The 19,821-nt window shown below is 48.3% G+C and overlaps 2 protein-coding genes across 6 annotated transcripts; both read left to right on the top strand.

Moving 5' to 3' along the window:
- Positions 1-1,280: 1,280 nt before the first annotated feature.
- On the top strand, positions 1,281-15,858 carry PAN2 (poly(A) specific ribonuclease subunit PAN2). Of its 4 annotated transcripts, none has more exons than XM_082635429.1 (26): positions 1,281-1,407; positions 2,054-2,458; positions 5,754-5,923; positions 6,035-6,155; positions 6,284-6,361; positions 6,752-7,019; positions 7,433-7,775; positions 7,980-8,076; positions 9,269-9,388; positions 9,603-9,722; positions 9,997-10,125; positions 10,253-10,452; positions 10,564-10,697; positions 10,833-10,939; positions 11,154-11,252; positions 11,369-11,442; positions 11,549-11,696; positions 12,138-12,281; positions 12,415-12,474; positions 12,695-12,785; positions 13,386-13,543; positions 13,644-13,787; positions 13,919-14,098; positions 14,227-14,320; positions 14,610-14,807; positions 15,162-15,858. In XM_082635429.1, exons 2-26 carry the CDS (start codon positions 2,177-2,179, stop codon positions 15,194-15,196), a joined length of 3,594 nt encoding a protein of 1,197 aa, XP_082491555.1. In that variant the 5' UTR covers positions 1,281-1,407; positions 2,054-2,176; the 3' UTR covers positions 15,197-15,858. The 4 variants fall into 4 exon arrangements, with proteins under 4 accessions (XP_082491555.1, XP_082491553.1, XP_082491554.1 ...); XM_082635427.1 differs by having other exon boundaries at positions 10,564-10,709; XM_082635428.1 differs by having other exon boundaries at positions 10,561-10,697.
- A 597-nt stretch (positions 15,859-16,455) lies between these two features.
- CNPY2 (canopy FGF signaling regulator 2) lies at positions 16,456-19,821 on the top strand. Of its 2 annotated transcripts, none has more exons than XM_082635435.1 (6): positions 16,456-16,681; positions 17,368-17,480; positions 17,632-17,747; positions 18,583-18,786; positions 18,947-19,043; positions 19,660-19,821. In XM_082635435.1, the coding sequence occupies exons 2-6, from the start codon at positions 17,393-17,395 to the stop codon at positions 19,701-19,703; spliced, it is 549 nt and encodes a 182-aa protein (XP_082491561.1). In that variant the 5' UTR covers positions 16,456-16,681; positions 17,368-17,392; the 3' UTR covers positions 19,704-19,821. The 2 variants fall into 2 exon arrangements, with proteins under 2 accessions (XP_082491561.1, XP_082491560.1); XM_082635434.1 differs by having other exon boundaries at positions 16,458-16,759.

The following is a 19,821-nucleotide window of genomic DNA, read 5'->3' as shown; positions in this document are numbered from 1 at the left end:
TGGCCAGAATTACAGTGCAGACTCCAGATCCTGCATTCTCAGTCATTCCATTATATTGGACACTGAGGCAACACTAAGCATCTTAATAAAGTAGCTCATTTAGCCCAGGTATCTCTGGCATCTCAGGCCCTTTAATTCTCACTGTTAAGCCTTTCTTAGAGCCCTCAATATGGAAATTTTTCAAGGGTAGGAACTGTCCCTGTCTCTCAGCACCCATCTTTTTACAAGATTTTAAATCTAGGGATCTCTGAAGTCAGATCAGTTTGAGAGACCCTCTGAGTTAAGGTGCTTTTCTCTCTGTCAATGACCTCTGACAAGTCTAGAACCCCTCTGAGTCCTGGAAAACTAAATTCTTGGGTTCTTTTATGAAGGTCTATTTACCAGTCTTTATTGAGAGAGAGAAATGCTTTAAAACTGTATCCTCTATGAGGAATTCCTTCCACCAGAGGCCCTCTATGTGGCCTTTAGAAACTGAGCTAAAATACCCCACAGACATCTAACAACCTGGATCTTTTCCAAAGCAGTTCAAGCTCAGAGTTGGACCCCAAGAAACCCTTAGTGCTGACGCTAAATCTGTAAGAGTTTGGGGAAGGCAAATGTCTCAATTTGCTATGCCCTGTCCCTCTGAGGAATAATGTCCAGCTCCACGAGCTAGGGGAATTTGATAGCTGAGGAGTCCTGTTCCCTGGAAATATTACCGGCGCCTCTGGGGAGGGAACAATCACAGATGGGAGTTTCAGACGGTTGCCTTTAGAATCGTAGAAGATGCAGCTACTTGGGCCGTGTTAGGAGGCTGCCTCCCGCTTCCTTTTTTCTCTCCCATGCCTGGAAATGATAGGAAATGCCAGCGAGTTTCGGGGGTAAAAGGGTCGGAGGTGGCGGAGTGCTCACAAGAGCACCACGGGAAGAGGGGGTGGACTGGGCCATACTGGGAATACCCAGCAATCGATTCCCAATGCTTTGCCTTGGGCGCCCCTTATTCTAGTTTCTGAAGCTATAGGGAGCATGAAGGTTCGATCTCCAAGCCTCGGGCTCTCTAATTTTGTTTAAAGAAGGCTTAAAAGAGGTTACTTTCTAACGACACCAAACAGGGACAAGGTCTGACTACGTTTGTCCCTACCCGCGCCCCGTAGCTCTTGCTTTTGCCCAGCTCCCGTGTCACACGTCTTATCGCGGGGCCGGCAGTACCTGGCTCCTTCCGATTGGCTGAGGTGAGCCCCTAGCCCTTCCTGATTGGAAGCGACGACTGGGAGTGCGCCGTCCTTTCCGTCGTGGAGTTTGGTTGAACCAGAGGCGCGGGGGAGAATTGGGGAAACTGGAATTTCCCGCGGAGCTGACGGCGCTTGTTCTCCCCCCTACTCGTTTTAATTCCACGCGCTCCAAAATATCCGCCATGGAGAAATCTTGGTAATGACCCAATCCCCGTAAGCATCCCGGGAACACATCTGACCCCTGCCCTAATCCCTCCCCTCCCCGCCGCCGGGGGAGAATTATGGGTAATTGATTTTTCTGGTTCCCCCAGAGAATTCTGGGTAACTAGCTATTTCCATCACGTACCCCTACCCCCGCCCCAATTGTGGGTAACTGGCCATTCTTATTTTCCCCTAGAGAATCCTGGGTAACATTGCAGAGGATTCTGGGAAATTGACTTCTCTTGTTCTCCCCTCTCAACCACCTACCCCCACCCCTAATTCTGGGAAACAAGCACGTTAGCCCCCTCTACCTAACCCCTACACCCGCAGTTGCTGCTCTTACCACTGATGGTTCAGAGATGAACCAGGCAAGTGAGCAGGCCTGAAGGGAGGTGAAAGGGAAGTCAGGGATTAAGTTAGTGGGGTGGTGGAGAGTACAGAGTGCCTAGAGGAGAAGAGGAAGGGACAGCACTTCTCCCACCTCTACCCCAGTGCCCATTCCCTTCCTGCTTGTTCATCCCATGCCTAACATTCTCACATCTTCTGCCTGCATCATCTCCCTCCTGCCGGTAAAACTTGGAACACACTAAATACAAGTACCTGGGCCTATCCCTGACTCAGCTACCTCTTTCCCTTTGCAGGTCAGGTTGTCCATTCTAGGTCTACTGGTGTCATCCTGCTGAACGCTGGGTCAGGCATCCAAAGGGGCTGTGGCAAGGGAGGGTGTGACACGGGTCTAATCTGCCATCATCGTCATCATCATCATGAACTTTGAGGTTCTGGACCCTGGACTGGCAGAGTATGCCCCAGCCATGCATTCTGCCCTGGATCCTGTCCTGGATGCCCACCTGAACCCAAGTCTGCTACAGAATGTGGAGCTCGACCCGGAGGGAGTGGCCTTAGAGGCTCTTCCCGTCCAGGAGTCAGTGCACATAATGGAAGGTGTCTACTCTGAGTTGCACAGTGTGGTGGCTGAAGTGGGTGTGCCTGTCTCCGTCTCCCACTTTGACTTGCACGAGGAGATGCTGTGGGTGGGAAGCCATGGGGTAAGAACTGTACTCCTTTGTAATGGCTGGATGGAGATGTTGGAGGTCTTTTATCTGGTTTTAACCCAAGAACAGATGCTTTGCAGGAAGCCAGAACTGAGTTGAGGTGATGAAAGTTAGCTGGGTCTCCAAGTCAAGCCAAGAGGAGGGGAGTGGAGGGAGAACGAAGGAGTCATAGGATCCAGAGATGGGTTACATAGGTGTTCTTTTTTAGAAGGCATCACAATTCTACCACAATTTGCCCATTCCATGCTTTGATTAATCTTAATAACTGTACATGTCAGTTAGCCTATAGCCATCTAAATATAGTCTCTAATGCTCCTTCTCTGTTTTCCATTTTTATAATTATAGAATATTTTCTTCTCTGGCCGTGCCGCGTGGCTTGTGGGATCTTAGTACCCCCAACCAGGGATCAAACCCGGGCCCTGGCAGTGAAAGCGCCAAGTCCTAACCACTGGACCACCAGGGAATTCCCTAATTATAGAATGTTTAGTGCATGTTTCTGCATGTGTTACATGGAATCATTTTGTCTTTGGCTGATTTTAATCTCTCTGGGAGCAGTTATCATTGTTAATTTCTTAAAATGTATCCATATTGCCAATATGCTAGGGAGCCTAAAGATTTTTTAAGAAATAACATGGTATCCTTGGTTTACTAATTTACCTTCCATAGGGCGAGAATTGTTTTTCCATTGGAATGAGTGAATTTTTTTGGTAATACACTCATTTCAGTAGGCAGTGTCTACTGACAGGCTAGGCCCAGGGAATAAAGCTGAATAAAACATAATCCTTGCCCTGAAGGAGTTCACAGGACAACAAGGAAAACAAAAAAACATATGAACAGATAATTTTATGGCACTTTAAAAGAAACTAAAATATTTCACTTAATAATTATGAATTTAGGATATAAACTAATAAATGCCAGTGTGAAAATACGTACTGAGTGTTGGTGAGCAAAGAAGAGGATTAGAGGATCTCCAGAAGGAAGTGACACCTGCTCTGAGTCTTGAGAGATGAGTAGGAGTCAGGTGAAGAAGAGGGGGAAATGCTATCTTGGCAAAAGCAACGGGGTAAACAGTGATTCCCAAGATACTATATAGCATGATGATTGCAGAGTGCAGGAACTATAAGCAAGTAGGGTTTACTGGACTAGACGATGAAGCTGAAGAGCTAGACATTTCTTCAGCCAGTGTTTTTTGAGCACCTTTAAGGTGCCAGACCTTGCTCTGGGGTCTAAGTTTGGAATAAGCATTTTAAAAGGCAACATAAATATATTTATGACATATCAGGTGTTGCTTAGAATCCTTAAGAAAAATACAGTGGAATAAGGGAGTTGAGGTATCGAAGGGTGGGAGGTGTTGCTATTTTACATAGTTGGTCAAGGGAAGGGCCCTCTGATAAAGTCACATTTGAGTAGAGACCTGGATGCAGGCCAGGATGTTCATTCTAATCTCCCTAGAAGGGAGAGAGGGAGCCATGCAGATACCGGGGGGGAGAACATTCTAAAAAACCTCATATGCTATGTTAAAAGAGTTGGACTGATTCTTCAGTCCACTGAAGGTTTCTATCCAGAAAGACGAGGTCTGGTTTGCATCTAGGTGCAGTGCTGAGGTAGCAGTATAGAGTTTGATTTAAGGGGAATGGGGCAGGACTCAGTGAGGTCCGCGTGCAGTACATTGTAGTAGTTCACATAAAATACCTTGAATGCCTGAGTGAAGCACTAGATTTATACATGAGAACGGATTTGAGAAATATTTAGGAAGTAAAATAAATAAGATTTAAGTCAACTACCAGTGACTTACTCCACTGAGTAGATCATGGTACCATAGGGAATGCAGTTAAGAGGAATTGAAATGGGGTGAAGATGGTGAATTTTTTTTGATTAATTTATTTTTGGCTGCATTGGGTCTCCGTTGCTGCGTGCGGGCTTTCTCTAGTTGTGGCCAGTGGGGGCTACTCTTTGTTGTGGTGTGCAGGCTTCTCACTGCTGTGGCTTCTCCTGTTGCAGAGCATGGGCTCTAGAGCGCAGGCTCAGTAGTTGTGTCGCACGGGCTTAGTTGCTCTGCGGCATGTGGGATCTTCCCGGACCAGGGCTCGAACCGATGTCCCCTGCATTGGCAGGTAGATTCTTAACCACTGCACCACCAGGGAAGCCCAAGATGGTGAATTTGATTTAGGATGTAACAAGTTTGAGGTTCTTATGGGATATCTAAAGAGAGACATATAGTAGGTATTTGGATGTATAAGTCTGAAGCTTGAGGCAGTGGTCTGGGCTAGAGGAGAAAAGTAGGATTCAGCAACTTTAAAATGAATGGTTAAAACCTTAAGAGTGGGTGAGATTATCTAGGAAGAAAAGTAGAGTGAGAAGATAGTGGGCTGGGAATAGCCATGTTTCAAGAGTGGTCATAAGGGTTGCACATAAGGAGAAGATAGTGAGCTAAGAGTCAGGAGAGAAACCAGGAGTGGATGATGTCATAGGAGCCAAGGATGGCATGAGTTTCACATTCTCTCTATTCCAGCCTGTGACCCACAGTACACATTTCCCAGTTGGCTGGTAGAGATTATGACTTGACTGTGGGGACTTCCTTGGTGGCACAGTGATTAAGAATCCACCTGCCAATGCAGGGGACACAGGTTCGAGCCCTAGTCCGGGAAGATCCCACATCCCGCGGAGCAACTAAGCCCATGCGCCACAACTACTGAGCCTGCGCTCTAGAGCCCACGAGCCACAACTACTGAGCCCATGTGCTGCAACTACTGAAGCCCGTGAGCCTAGAGCCCATGCTCCACAACAAGAGAAGCCACCACAGTGAGAAGGCCGCGCTCCACAATGAAGAGTAGCCCCTGTTCGCCACAACTAGAGAAAGCCCGCGCACATCAGCGAAGACTGAAAGCAGGCAATAAATAAATAAATAAATAAATAAATGTATTTAAAAAAAAAAAAAGACTGTGGAACATAAGAAAGCCAGCTGGCCATTGGAGGATTAGGCCCACGTCCCTGACCTTCTGAGCACTGTTCTAACCAACTGAGCCATTACCTATTCAGCAAGGACACTGTGAGGATAAAATTAGGTAGAGTTTATAGAACTACTTTGTAAAGCATTAAACAAACATAAGATAGTATTATCAGTGTTTTTATCACTAAGATTGGTGCTCAGCCTTATGCCTTAGTCACTGCTAGCCAGAAAGGCCAGGCAAGAATGGAGAAAAACTGAGCAATGTCTAGTCTCTGATTTGTATCTGGGATGGCCTTGTCCCTCCACTCAGGATGTTTCTCATCTTTTTGTCCATTACAGGGCCATGCCACGTCGTTTTTCGGCCCAGCTTTGGAACGCTACTCATCATTTCAGGTCAATGGCAGTGATGACATTCGGCAGATCCAAAGCCTGGAGAATGGCATCCTTTTTCTTACCAAGAACAACCTGAAGTATATGGCCCGTGGAGGCCTCATTATATTTGATTACCTGTAAGTAGTTTCTCACCTCTGGACTGGGAAAGAGGGTCCCTCACAGAGTGGGAAGTCTAGAGAATTGGAAACTTTTGAGACCCTGGCCCCTTAGCTTTTCCTCTCTCACAGGCTGGATGAGAGTGAAGATATGCACAGTCTGCTGCTGACTGACAGCAGCACTCTGCTCGTCGGTGGGCTGCAGAACCACATATTGGAGATTGACCTGAACACTGTCCAGGAGACTCAGAAGGTACAAGCAGGGCCTGAGGTTATTGGGGGGAGTATAAGCTGGAAATGCCTGTTATGTGTGCGACCTTTCTGTTCCTTTGGTCTGTGGGAAGAATCATTCTCACTGGTTTCTCCCGCTTCCCTCCGCAGTATGCAGTTGAGACACCTGGAGTCACTATCATGAGACAGACGAATCGCTTCTTCTTCTGTGGCCACACATCTGGCAGGGTGACTGACTACGTTCCATTTTTCCTCCCACCATGGGGCCCTGTTTCACCAGATATGTGATTGGGCTCTGCCTTTTCCTCATTTCTGGGGCTGTAGTTGGAGGGTGGGAGGAATGGATTGAGTTCCTACTTAGCCGTGTTATACTATGAGATTATCTTTCAGCCTGATGTTTTCTGTTGTAAATGGGTATCTCAGAGACAAAGGGGTAAACAAGAGCTCTCTTTGGGGTCCCATCCAACTCTTGGCGTCTCTTTTTGATTTTTCTTATGCTTTAATTGTCTGTATCCTAGAGCCGTAGTTCTTTGGGTAGGGGCCTCACAAGGTTGGGTAGGTGGCAGGTCCTCTTCCTGATAGCAGCATTGGCAGATAACCAGGTTCTCTCTTCTTCAGGTTTCCCTGCGAGACCTCCGTACTTTTAAGGTGGAGCATGAGTTTGATGCCTTCTCAGGGAGTCTGTCGGATTTTGATGTGCACGGCAACCTGCTAGCCACTTGTGGTTTCTCCAGCCGCCTCACCGGCCTGGCCTGTGACCGTTTCCTCAAGGTGTATGATCTACGCATGATGCGTGCCATCACGCCACTTCAAGTTCATGTGGATCCTGCCTTCTTACGCTTCATCCCTACATATACTTCTCGTCTTGCTATCATCTCCCAGTCAGGTATGAAGGGGATGTAGGATGGGGTAGGAGGAGTCGATGAGTGAAGGGGAACTAGGCACGAGAAGAAGTGTGCTCCCTGGAATTTCTTCGTTGGGGAAAAAGTAACCTTTCTGAGGGATCTCAGGGTCTCACTTAAGTTTGGTAAGAGATTAGAGCTTTTATTTTCTCCCTGAATGTGAGGAACACACATGCAAAATAGGTAGAGCAGGCAAAACAACTTTAGAACTGTCTTTTGCTGGGTAGCAAACCTCCCTGTGGTTTATGGGAAGGCGTCAGATGGTACTTTCTCTTATCTCTAGGAATGGATTTGGGGCCCATCTTTGCTTGATACCAGGGGAAGAGGGTAGGAAGGGCATAAAAGGATGGCTCCCTTTCATCTTCCAGGGCTCAGTGGGCCTCCTCCTCCCTCCTAGGGCAGTGCCAGTTTTGTGAGCCCACAGGCCTGGCCAACCCAGCAGACATCTTTCACGTGAATCCTGTGGGGCCTCTGCTAATGACGTTTGACGTGTCAGCCAGCAAGCAGGCCCTCGCCTTTGGGGATTCTGAGGGCTGTGTGCATCTCTGGACTGATTCCCCTGAGCCTTCCTTCAACCCCTACTCCCGTGAGACCGAGTTTGCTCTGCCCTGTCTCGTGGACTCACTGCCTCCTCTGGACTGGAGCCAGGACCTGCTGCCTCTGTCCCTCATCCCTGTCCCGCTCACCACTGACACGCTTCTCTCTGACTGGCCTGCTGCCAACTCCGCTCCAGCTCCCAGGTTGTATCTCACATCTGGGCCAAAAGGCGGGAGGGGGAAAGGGCCAAGATACCAGGATTCTCTGCAAGCCCTGTTATTATTCTACTTCTTTTCTGATTTTTGTCTACTCTCAGTATTTTCTTTTTTTTTTCTGGTCCCTTGGGGATTGGGGCTGAATGGGCAGACACCAAAACCTTCAAGCCCTAGAACTATGCTACATTATAGGCGAGCACCCCCTGTGGATGCAGAGATTCTGCGCACCATGAAGAAGGTGGGCTTCATTGGCTATGCACCCAACCCCCGCACCAGGCTGCGCAATCAGGTATGTTCAGAGAGGAGAGGGTCAGCCCCCACCCCAGGCCATTGGTGTTTCTCCTGTCTTTTTCCTTTAGTAGTTCTCATTAGTTTTTTTAAAATAAATTTTATTTATTTATTTATTTTTGGCTGTGTTGGGTCTTCGTTGCCACGTGCAGGCTTTCTCTAGTTGCACCGAGCAGGGGCTACTCTTCGTTGCGGTGCGCGGGCATCTCATTGCGGTGGCTTCTCGTTGTGGAGCGCAGGCTTCAGTAGTTGTGGCACGTGGGCTCAATAGTTGTGGCTCGCGGGCTCTAGAGCGCAGACTCAGTAGTTGTGGCGCACAGGCTTCGTTGCTCCGCGGCATGTGGGATCTTTCCGGACCAGGGCTCGAACCCGTGTCCCCTGCATTGGCAGGTGGATTCTTAACCACTGCACCACCAGGGAAGTCCCTTCTCATTAGTATTTGCTTTTAGTCAGTCAGTAAAGGTTTTTTGAAGCCTACTGAATTGAAGGTACTATACTAGGTTTTAGGGTTCAGAGACATAAAAGATAGGGTCCTTGCTCTTAAGAAGTTTAGTGTTCAGTTGGTGAAGGTAAGACCTGTGCATAGCAGAAATTATTTATGTTCTATCGTTAAATGCTAAAGGAATGTTAGAAGCATTCAGTGCGAAAGCTGTTTAGAGGGAAAACGGTACTCTGGCTAGAGTGGTCAGGGAGGGCAGTACTAAAAGAGGTGGATTTTGAGCTGGAAAGGTGAAAGACGGGCAAGTAGATGGTAACAGGGGAGGCTTTCAAGATGAGAGTACAGTGTTACTGAAGTCTCAGAAGGCCTGACAAGGACTGTGCTGGAGCGGCTGTTAGTATTGGGAAACAGTGAGAGATGAAGTTTGGAAAGGGGCCAGTTGTGAAGCCTTGCATACCAGTGTATAGCAGAAGTGATGCACCAAAAGGGCCATTCTGGGTGGGGTAGTCTGGTGGCGGCATGCTGGACAGAGTGTACGTGGGGGAGCCCAGTGTGGAAGCCATCAGCATTGTCCAGCTGTGATGAGGTAGGGTGATAGCAGTGGGAATGAAAAGGAAGCAGTGGATGCTGAAAACCCCATGAAATTAGAAGGTTCAGGACTGGTGATGATAGCTTCAGTGTTATAATAAAGGTAGGGGGAAACCAAAGATGATTATACACATCCAACGAGGCTACCTCTTTTTAAAAACCCTAGATCCCTTACCGACTCAAGGAGTCTGACAGTGAATTTGACAGCTTCAGCCAGGTCACTGAGTCACCAATAGGGCGGGAAGAGGAGCCACATCGCCACATGGTCTCTAAGAAATACCGCAAGGTGCTGGGGGATACCAAGGAAGGGGCCTTCTGGGATGTGGGGAAAGGTTCCCGGGGAAGGGGGTCATATGAGAAAGAATTGAAGGGCTCATTCAAGAAGCCTTCATCTATCACTCTGGACTCAGGAGGGAGGTTTGGGGGAAGGTTATGGCTACTGCAAAGATTTAGGGGACTCTGAGGGTGTCTTCCTCTTGCTCAGACTGTTTCTGCTTCAGGTGACCATCAAATACTCCAAGCTAGGGCTGGAGGACTTTGACTTCAAACACTACAATAAGACGCTGTTTGCTGGATTAGAGCCCCACATCCCCAATGCCTACTGTAACTGCATGATCCAGGTAAGGCTGGGTGTTCCTGCGATTTGAACATGGCTACTGCTTTTCTTTTTCTCTGTGGGCCCCCCAACCGCTCATCTTTTTCCAGGCCTCCCCAGCCAAGTCCACTTTGACCTCCTCTACCATTCTTTCTTGCCCCTCAGCTTTCAGGTCTCCTCTGTGAGGTCTGCTTCTTCAGTGGACCCCAGCTCTGTATTCTCCACCATCTCTTAACCTTCCGACCTCTCTTCCTCCCTGTACCAGTTGTCTGCATCATATCTCCTGCTCTTCCCTCCAGGTGCTCTACTTCCTGGAGCCTGTTCGCTGTCTAATCCAGAACCACCTCTGCCAGAAGGAGTTCTGCCTAGCATGTGAGCTGGGCTTCCTCTTCCACATGTTGGACCTCTCCCGAGGTGACCCTTGTCAGGTCAGTGCCTGGAGTCCTGGGACAATAAAAGGGGAAGGGAGGTGGACAGTAGGCAGGGTCATCACTCTGCAGATGGCCACAAAAGAGAAAGTAACCCTTTTCCACCAACACACTTCCTGGATTCCAGGGCAGTAATTTTCTTCGGGCGTTCCGCACCATTCCTGAGGCCTCGGCCCTTGGTCTGATTTTGGCTGACTCGGATGAGGCTTCAGGCAAGGGCAATCTGGCCAGGCTCATTCAGAGGTGGAATCGCTTCATTCTCACTCAATTGCATCAAGATTTGCAGGAGCTGGAAGTACCCCAGGCTTATCGAGGTGCTGGAGGCAGGTATGGAATTGGGACAGGAATAGTTAAAGCCCCCACGATAAGCCCCACTGTGACTTAAAGGGTCTCCTAACTCCCTCAGTGTGCATATATTGCCCTCCCCACTCTTAGCAGCTTTTGCTCATCGGGAGACTCTGTCATTGGGCAGCTGTTCAGCTGTGAGATGGAAAACTGCAGCCTCTGCCGCTGTGGCAGTGAGACCGTGCGAGCCTCATCCACCCTGCTCTTCACGCTCTCCTACCCTGAGGGTAGCAACAGTGGTATACCCTGCAGCTGGGTTGGGGAGGCTCCCCCAGATGTCCTGTAACATCAAGGAGAGGGTGTTGGGGGGCTAACAGTGGGTACAGGGAGGACCTGGAGTGAAGCATCCAGTTTCCCCGCAGATAAAACCGGGAAGAACTGTGACTTTGCTCAGGTGCTGAAGCGAAGCATCTGCCTGGAGCAGAATACACAGGCCTGGTGTGACAACTGTGAAAAGTACCAGCCCACGGTGAGTGGGCTGTTGCACAGGACTAGAGTCCTGCCATGTTGGGGACTTGGCTATGGTCTCATCTGGGACTGGCTGGGTCAGCACCACCATCCAGCGATCTATAGGGAGTGGGAAGAACCCCAACTGGAGGATGCAGATCCAGGCTTAACTGTTCATGTCCAGGTTTCTCTCCCTGTAGGCTGCCTGCCATTCCTTGTTTGTTTTATCCTCTCAGATTCAGACCCGCAACATCTGCCATCTCCCAGATATTCTTGTCATCAATTGTGAGGTGAACAGCTTGAAAGAAGCTGATTTCTGGAGAATGCAGGCTGAGGTAAGGACTGAGTCTGGAAACAGGACTTTAGGAGTACTTTTTAGTTCTTCCCTCTTTTGACTTCCATATATGATTAATGTTCCTGAGGAACTGGATATTTTCTCCTTTGTGTTCAGGTTGCCTTCAAGATAGCAATAAAGAAGCATGGTGGGGAAATCTCCAAGAATAAGGAGTTTGCTTTGGCTGATTGGTAGGTATTGTCTGTAGAGTGGTCAAAGAATTGATCTACTCAGGGGCTCCTCTTGTCACTGGTCAGATCTCCTCAGAACAAATTTCCAATTCTCCTGTCCTGATAGGAAGGAACTAGGGAGTCCAGAGGGCATGCTGATGTGTCCCTCCATTGAGGAGTTGAAGAATGTCTGGCTTCCTTTCTCCATTCAAATGAAGATGACCAAGAACAAAGGGCTGGATGTTTGCAATTGGACTGATGGGGATGAGATGCAGGTTGTTGAAAAACTGGGAAGAGGAGGGGGAATAAGGGAGAGAATGTCCGGGAATTCCCTGGCGGTCCAGTGGTTAGGACTCGGCGCTCTCACTGCTGGGGCCCCAAGTTCGATCCCTGGTTGGGAACTAGAATCCCATAAGCCGCGTGGCGCGGCCCAAAAAAAAAAAAAAAAAAAAAAAAGAGAAGGTCGGGGCAGAAGCAAGGCAAGGGGAAGGTGGAATTTAGCATAGGGGAAAAAAGGGAATAAGGCCTAGTATTCACCAGTTGTGGGCTTTTCCAGAGTGACTCAGTTCAGTGTTGGGAGTCATAGATGGGCTAGGATGGAAAGAACCCACCCTCGTCCCCCATCCCTATACCCCAAACTCCCTGTCCTCTATCCCCATTCCCCTTCCTTCCTCATCCTTAAACTTAGCTTAGCAGCCTGGGTACCCCCCTCACAGTGGGGCCCAGCCAGGGCAGAGGAGGAGCATGGTGTCTGTGTGTATGACCTGATGGCTACTGTGGTACACATCCTGGACTCACGCACAGGGGGCAGCCTGGTGGCTCACATCAAAGTTGGAGAGACCTACCACCAGCGCAAGGAGGTGAGTGAGGTAATACAGAGCAGGGACACTCCTGGTGGTGGCCACAGTGGAGTCCCAGGTCTGTCCTTATCTTAAGTCTGAGCCAGAATGCTCCAGCCATCACTTTGGCATCACTGTGTCTCTATCTCCACAGGGTGTTACCCACCAGCAGTGGTATCTCTTCAACGACTTTCTCATTGAACCTATTGATAAGGTTAGTTGTAATACATTCCGTTCCCCCTTTCATCTCCCTTTTTCTTAGCATCCTCATCCTCAGTGCCTGAGAGAGTGCCAGGCAGATTCAGAGGGAGGGATGGGGCCTCAATAATAAAAAGCAGAGCTAAAAATAGCACCTGAGTCCTGTCTTCTCTCTGACTTGGGATAAAGGGAAAAGGGGCATATATATAGGCCATTAAGTGCTTTTTCTTTTATAGCATGAAGCTGTGCAGTTTGACATGAATTGGAAAGTGCCTGCTATCCTTTATTACATCAAAAGGAATCTTAATTCCAAATACAACCTGAACAGTAAGTGGTACAGTGTAGATCCAAGGGTGTGGGCAATTTAGATTGGTCTTCAGGAAGAGATCTGGGAAATAGCTTGTTAAATATTAAGTGTTAATATTTCCAGGGACAGTAGAGCAATTCCTGCTCATCAGGCCTTAAATTTAGAATCTGGAGATACTGAGGGTGTCTAGGAAAGAGGTGATGGGGGGGAAGTCTGATCAAAATGGCTAAGGTTATGATTTTGAGCCTAACCATTCTTATCCCCAAGTGAAGATCTCTTTTTTTGGTGATGAACTCCTTATTAAGTCCCTTTTTGATGCCTTTAAACCATAGTTTCTCTGTAACTTTATTTTTCTGGATTTACTAAGGTAAAGTCTAAAGTGAGAATCTTATTCCTTCCTCTCTGTTAACTTTTTTGGTTTTTTTTAGCATAGTTCCTGATAATTTTCTGATTTGACCTGTTCCGTCTGCCTGCTCTGTCCATCAGACATGATCTTTTTATTCACATGCTATGATTATTGGGATAACAGTGTAGACCTGGTCTCTGGTAGCCACCCTGGCTTCCCTCCCCTTGTCACTTCCCTCTCCCCAGCCATCTGTCTTCTGGATTCTCCCTTCCAGTTAAGAACCCTATCGAGGCAAGTGTTCTGCTGGCTGAGGCCTCATTAGCACGGAAGCAGCGGAAAACACATACGACCTTTATTCCCCTGATGCTGAATGAGATGCCACAGGTTGGGGACTTGGTGGGCCTGGACGCTGAGTTTGTCACCCTTAATGAGGTAACCAAGACCAAAAAGGGTGGGGTGTTAGAACAGAACTCGGGGGATATTAGGAGTCATAAGCATTTCTCTCATTTCCTTATGAACTCGTCTCATATAGGAAGAAGCAGAGCTGCGCAGCGATGGCACCAAGTCTACCATCAAGCCAAGCCAGATGTCAGTAGCGAGGATTACCTGTGTTAGGGGCCAGGGACCCAATGAGGGTATCCCCTTCATTGATGACTACATCTCTACCCAGGAGCAGGTAATAGGATGTGGAGATGCAAATGAGAGAGACCCTGTGCTTATATAGAGTGCCTTAGAACCCAGGGAAGAGTGGCAGGGGGAACTGTGCACCTCATTTCCTGGGTCGCTTGACCTTTTCTCTATCCCTAGGTGGTGGATTACTTGACTCAGTACTCAGGGATAAAGCCAGGAGACCTTGATGCCAAGATTTCCTCTAAGCACCTCACAACTCTGAAGTCTACCTACTTAAAGCTTCGTTTTCTCATAGACATTGGAGTCAAGTTTGTGGGTCACGGTCTGCAGAAGGACTTCCGGGTCATCAACCTCATGGTTCGGGCAGGGCTCTTTTAAGAGTCTTTCTTTGTGTGTGGGCCCCCCCAGGGTATACATTGTGCTTTTGGAAAATGGGAAATTATGGATCCTTTACCTTCAGTCTCTCACTCTTTTATCCCTGGCAGGTGCCCAAGGACCAAGTCCTTGACACTGTTTATCTATTTCACATGCCCCGAAAACGAATGATTTCCCTGCGATTCCTTGCTTGGTACTTTCTGGGTGAGTTGCTCTGCCTTGTAGCCCTTGCTGTGGTCAGCAAGAGCATGAAAATGTGTGAGAGGCCAAGGGGAGTAGGTACGACCCTGGGTTAGTGGTGAGAGTTACTGATGGATTTAATTAGCTTCAGTGTCCCTTCTGTGCACTAGGGTTGGTGTTTGGCTCTTTCCCTTAAGGGTAGTCAGGTTTTTGTTGTTGTTGTTGTTTATTGGGAGTTGGGGGTGTGAGTAGAGGACATGTCCTTACCTCCCTTTGCTAGGCCCCAAACTATTCCACCTCTACTTCCCCCCAGACCTGAAGATTCAAGGGGAGACCCATGACAGTATTGAGGATGCCCGCACAGCCCTTCAGCTTTACCGAAAGTATCTGGAGCTAAGCAAAAATGGCACTGAGCCTGAGTCCTTCCACAAAGTGCTCAAGGGCCTTTATGAGAAAGGCCGAAAGATGGACTGGAAGGTGCCTGAGCCCGAGGGCCAGACAAGTCCCAAGAGTAAGGCCTGGGATGGGACAGGGGAAACTGGACTGGGTGGGTTTTGGTTGTATATGTGAAGATTATACCCACCGTAATAAGAATGATGATGATGTTAGCAACAGTACCACCCCAACAGGTTGTAATATAAAGCACTTAACAGTTTACAAAGCACTTAATCCTCAAAACATTCAGTGAAATTGATTTTATTATTGAAACTCTCTATTGGTCCTAACCTCTTCTTGCCCAGTTCTAAAATGTCTGGGGCAGGTCCATGCCCTCTTTCCTCTTGCATTTTTCCTTCATAAGAAGTGTCCCAGGTGCTTTTTCTCCACTCATCTTAAGAGTCAATGCTCTTCATTTTGTCTCTGACAGATGCAGCTGTCTTCTCTTCAGTGCTGGCGCTCTGACCTCACCCTCTCCCAATGAACAATTCCCTCTCCCTTCAGTTTTCTGTGGCCCTAGGAGTGGGAGATGGCTTCCCAAGTTGGCTATACCCTGTCTACTTCCAGAATTGGACTTGCTCAGGGTCTACAGATGGTGCTATTAATAGAACTGGAATGCAGCAGAACTGTTGCAAAGGGTCTAGGAGCCAGATTCCTTTTTCATCCTTTGCAAAATAGTGGGCCAGAAACAGAGTCTAGAATTGACCCAAATGGAAAGTAATTCATGTTCTTAATAAATATCCTGGGTAATTAATGCCCAGGCAAAGAAGCTCCTGGAACCAAAACTCTCAGTTTCTAGTTGGCTAAGTACTGAAGTCCCGGACAATGACAGGATACAACAATAGCTCAAGACCTAGCTTAAGTCTGACTGCTTGAGGGTTGCCTGGAGGGGCCGGCATTTAGAGTCTGGTGGTCCCAAGCAAACCAGTGTTGCCAACATTATTATTGCCGAAAGGGCCTTTGGGTCCTAGACAAAGCTTCGCTGCTGGCTTCACTCCTGTTGACAGCTGAGAAGTATCTGTCTTCCATCCACTCTCCTGTCCCAGGTTTTGTTTTCTTGTTATTTTAAAAAAAATTTTGTCTTAAATTGCATGTTTTATAAAATAAAAACAAAAATATTATTGTCATCTATCTCATTAGAAATGTGTGCGTGTGGGGTTCTCTGACTTCAGCTCTCCTCTCCTTTGTGTTTCTATTACAACTGGAAAAAACTAAGGCTTTCAAATTTCCACCCAGAAATGAAGGTAAAACTCTGGAGTCCAAAATGTAGGATATTGGAGGAGAATGCCTTTCCTAGGCAGTGTTAGGTCTTTGCTGTGGCTGCTTAGAACCCTAAGGTCGGGTTCTTTTAAGACGTACAGTATGGTTTCCCTGTTACGTGTAAAAGGGGAGTTGGAGAAACTGACAAACTACAGGTCCCAGGACATCTTAAAATCTGTAGCTACTAATTAAGAATCTGTGTGGTGCCGCAGTGCTTCCTGGGAGATGTAGTTTTCTGGGTATTGAAACCAGGGCTTCTCACTGGCTAGCAACACACCTTTCTTTTTGAAGGTCCGAGCCCACCTAGATTGGCACGCGCGAGCCTGACCGCCTCCGTGCACTACGTCAGGTTCTGACTCTGCTTCAAGCCACTCCTGTTCTTCGGCTGACCACCCCCCCAACCCGGTGGTCACGTGGAGCCGCTCGCCACGCAAGTCTGGGTCCTGCGATCCACAGGGGTCCTTGCCGCCTGGGAGCCGCTCCTACGCTGCCTGTTCGCGCGAGAGTTTGGAGGGGCGGGTTTGGGGTCGGTCTCTAGTGTGGGACTCGTACCGTAGCGCATCTGAGACCTGCTTAGGCGTCCACTTAGGGCTCGAGGAGCTGGCTCAGGCAGTCGCCGGGGCACCCCGTGTCTGGAAAGCGCAGGAGCGCTCTGGAGAAGCCTGGACAGACCCGCTTCCCCGCAGCCAGGTGCTAGGGTCGGGAGCTAAAGTGAGAGTCCGGCTGTCTTCCAGTGCCTGGGCCACGGCGGCGGCCCTGGGAGCAGAGGTGGGACGGATGCAAGTGGCACTAAGGGTCGGGGTTGCACTGGATCGAAGGCAGTGGTGGGGTCTTTAGAAAGGGGGCTGGCCCGCACGGGGAATAGCTTATAGGCTGGAGGTGGGGATGCAGCAGTCTTCGGTGCTGGGTCCAAATAGGCCCTAGTTATTGAGTGCTCCTCTCGCCAGCCAGCCACCTCGCTACCTCCCGGCCAGAATCAGCTACTCTCCTTGCCAGCAGCTCCTCTGTGCTTGTCGTCCTTGCTTAATCCTAGCCACCAACCCATGGCTGCCACATAGCCCTGTGAATCCTAGGCAGCGGACGCTTAAGTACCAACATCTAAGGCCTCACCTGTCGACGTAGTGTCTGGGGCTAAGCCCCAAGTTCCGAGCTCAGCGCTCTCACCCACCGCCCCGGAGCCTCCGGAGCCTCGAGCGCCGGAACACAGGAGCCCCTTTGTGTCCGGACCATTTCCTGGAAAATAGAGCCAGATCACACTGAGGCCTTTGTAGGCCTTGGGATGAAGGATTGGGTGGGGATGGGGTGGGGGTGGGCGAGGTACAGGGGAGAATGGAGCTGGCTCCTCACACCTATGCTTTATTCCAATCCAAACCCAGGTGGAGCAACCCCATTGCGCTAAAGATGAAGGGCTGGGGTTTGCTGGCCCTGCTTCTGGGGGCCCTGCTGGGAGCTGTCTGGGCCCGGAGGAGCCAGGATCTACACTGTGGAGGTAAAGGCACAAAAGAAGAAATGGGAGGAAGAGTGGGTGGGGAAGATAGAGCCTTGGAAGGCATGGGATCCAAGGCCTGGGAGAAGGATGAGTGGAAGCCCCTGGGTTGATTCCTTTCTCTCCCCACCCCCTGCCCCCCCCCTTGCACCAGCTTGCAGGGCTCTGGTGGATGAACTAGAGTGGGAAATTGCCCAGGTGGATCCCAAGAAGACCATTCAGATGGGCTCTTTCCGAATCAATCCAGATGGCAGCCAGTCAGTGGTGGAGGTAACTGACTGTTCCCCCAAATAAAATAGCTCACTCTAATTAAGAAGGACCTTAGTTTAATAGAAATGTAGAAAACATTGACCCACATAGGTATCTAAAAGATTGGGCTGTCTTATTTGGAAGAGGATGGAGGCTTATACCCTATGCATTTGCTTCCTTGGCTCCAAACCCTAATACTTTATATCTGTTGTAGAAGTTGTTAGCAGACAGGGAGCCTTGATCAGCCCCCTTCTCCACATCCTTAATCCACGTGACTTATGTTTTCACTATGGCAGTATGGTATACAAAGAAACATTCACTCGAAAAAAATAGGTCTTATCCTTACATTTAGGAAATTTATTTCAGGTGGAAACATAAACACAGACAGAGAGCTGTATCCATTGGGCATTTGGGAGATGTTAAGGTTATGATGCTTGTGAAATGCTTTAATAGTTGTTATCTTCAAAGCCCAAACTGCCTCGCTAATGCTCTCCTCCTATTAAGGGCAGGTATTAGCCTCATTTTAATACAAAAAAGAAAATCATTACCTTACAGCCATAAGAATTAAAAGAATTCAAAGGAAGAGAACACATAGTTGACTAAGGTTAATCAAAGAGGTTGTTTATCTATAATTTGGAGCTAATGACACCTATTTTATTTTTTAGGCTTGTATAATGAGGTAAATAAGATCACATATTTGAAAGGACTTTGGAACTACACAAATCATACTGGTTTTAAATTAGGAAAGGCTTTTTAGAATAGGTTGGTTGAGCTAGATTTGGAAGGAAAAGTAAGGATATAAATTACTAATGTACAGAGGTAGAAAAATGTGACCCAAGGCTGAGGACATTTCTAGGTGCCTTATGCTCGCTCAGAGGCCCACCTCACAGAGCTGCTAGAGGAGGTATGCGACCGGATGAAGGAGTATGGGGAACAGATTGACCCTTCCACCCACCGCAAGAACTACGTACGTGTAGTGGGCCGGAATGGAGAATCCAATGAACTGGACCAACAGGGGATCCGAATTGATTCAGACATCAGTGGCACCCTCAAGTTCGCGGTGAGTTTTGGGAGTGGGTAGCCAGTTCTTGGAAACTAGGGGAATTATTGGAGAGCCCAAGTGGAAAGTTGGAGTAATGTCCTTGTCCTCCTCTCTGGAGGTGGAGACCAGAGGCTTCCCTTGCTGTCTTCTCTCACTCCTTTCTCCCTTGGGTTGACAGTGTGAGAGCATTGTGGAGGAATACGAGGATGAACTCATTGAATTCTTTTCCCGAGAGGCTGACAATGTTAAAGACAAACTTTGTAGTAAGCGAACAGGTAAGCTATTCCCACTTTACCTCCTGTCCTCACATCCCTGTGGAACCTGGCACATTCTCTAGGGTGTGTCCCACCCCCGCTCCTCCAACACCCCCCCAAATACCCCCTCCTCCAACCTCTGATGTTAGCTCAAGAGTTGGCTTCCATTACTTATGGCTTAGGGACTTGGGTTGTTCCTCTCCATTCTTTTCCTGTTGGCTTTCAGAATTTGTGGCTCCCTCACCTGAGTGAGATACTGGTGAGAGGATGGTGGGAATGTTTTGTCATTTAAAAGCATATGCTCTGGGGACTTCCCTGGCGGTCCAGTGGTTAAGACTTCATCTTCCAGTGCAGGGGGTGCGGGTTCAATCCCTGGTCAGGGAGCAAAGATTCCCACATGCCTCAAGGCCAAAGAACCAAAACATGAAACAGAAACAATATTGTAACAAATTCAATAAAGACTTTAAAAAAATGGTCCACATCAAAAAATCTTGGGAAAAAAAAGCAAAAAAAAGCATATGCTCTGAAAAATGGTGGTCAGTGTGTGTGTCAGTTTGTTTTGGGATATTTTCTTGATAGTGGCATATATCAGTATGAGAGTGGCATTTTCTTTGAAACTGTCATGTGCTATTTGCAGATCTATGTGACCATGCCCTGCACATATCTCATGATGAGCTATGAACCACTGGAGCGGCCCAGACTGACAAGCTTGATGGATCACCCCCAGGAGGGGAGAGGGTGGCAATGCCTTTTATATTATGTTTTTACTGAAATGAACTGAAAAAATATGAAACCAAAA

The sequence above is a fragment of the Mesoplodon mirus genome (assembly GCF_964341445.2).
Source record: "Mesoplodon mirus genome assembly, chromosome: 11".
Taxonomy (NCBI): domain Eukaryota; kingdom Metazoa; phylum Chordata; class Mammalia; order Artiodactyla; family Ziphiidae; genus Mesoplodon; species Mesoplodon mirus.
Note: the sequence above shows the minus strand (reverse complement) of the source record. Positions and strands in the feature narration are given on the sequence as shown.

Excerpts from the sequence above, each read along its gene's own strand:
- PAN2 (XM_082635426.1), top strand. The coding sequence starts at position 2,177 with ATGAACTTTGAGGTTCTGGACCCTGGACTGGCAGAGTATGCCCCAGCC. Across the intron at positions 2,459-5,753 it reads TGTGGGTGGGAAGCCATGGG|GGCCATGCCACGTCGTTTTT; the intron begins GTAAGAACTGTA and ends TGTCCATTACAG. Across the intron at positions 12,282-12,414 it reads CCTACCACCAGCGCAAGGAG|GGTGTTACCCACCAGCAGTG; the intron begins GTGAGTGAGGTA and ends CTATCTCCACAG.
- CNPY2 (XM_082635435.1), top strand. The coding sequence starts at position 17,393 with ATGAAGGGCTGGGGTTTGCTGGCCCTGCTTCTGGGGGCCCTGCTGGGA. Across the intron at positions 17,748-18,582 it reads GCAGCCAGTCAGTGGTGGAG|GTGCCTTATGCTCGCTCAGA; the intron begins GTAACTGACTGT and ends GGACATTTCTAG. Across the intron at positions 19,044-19,659 it reads ACTTTGTAGTAAGCGAACAG|ATCTATGTGACCATGCCCTG; the intron begins GTAAGCTATTCC and ends TGCTATTTGCAG.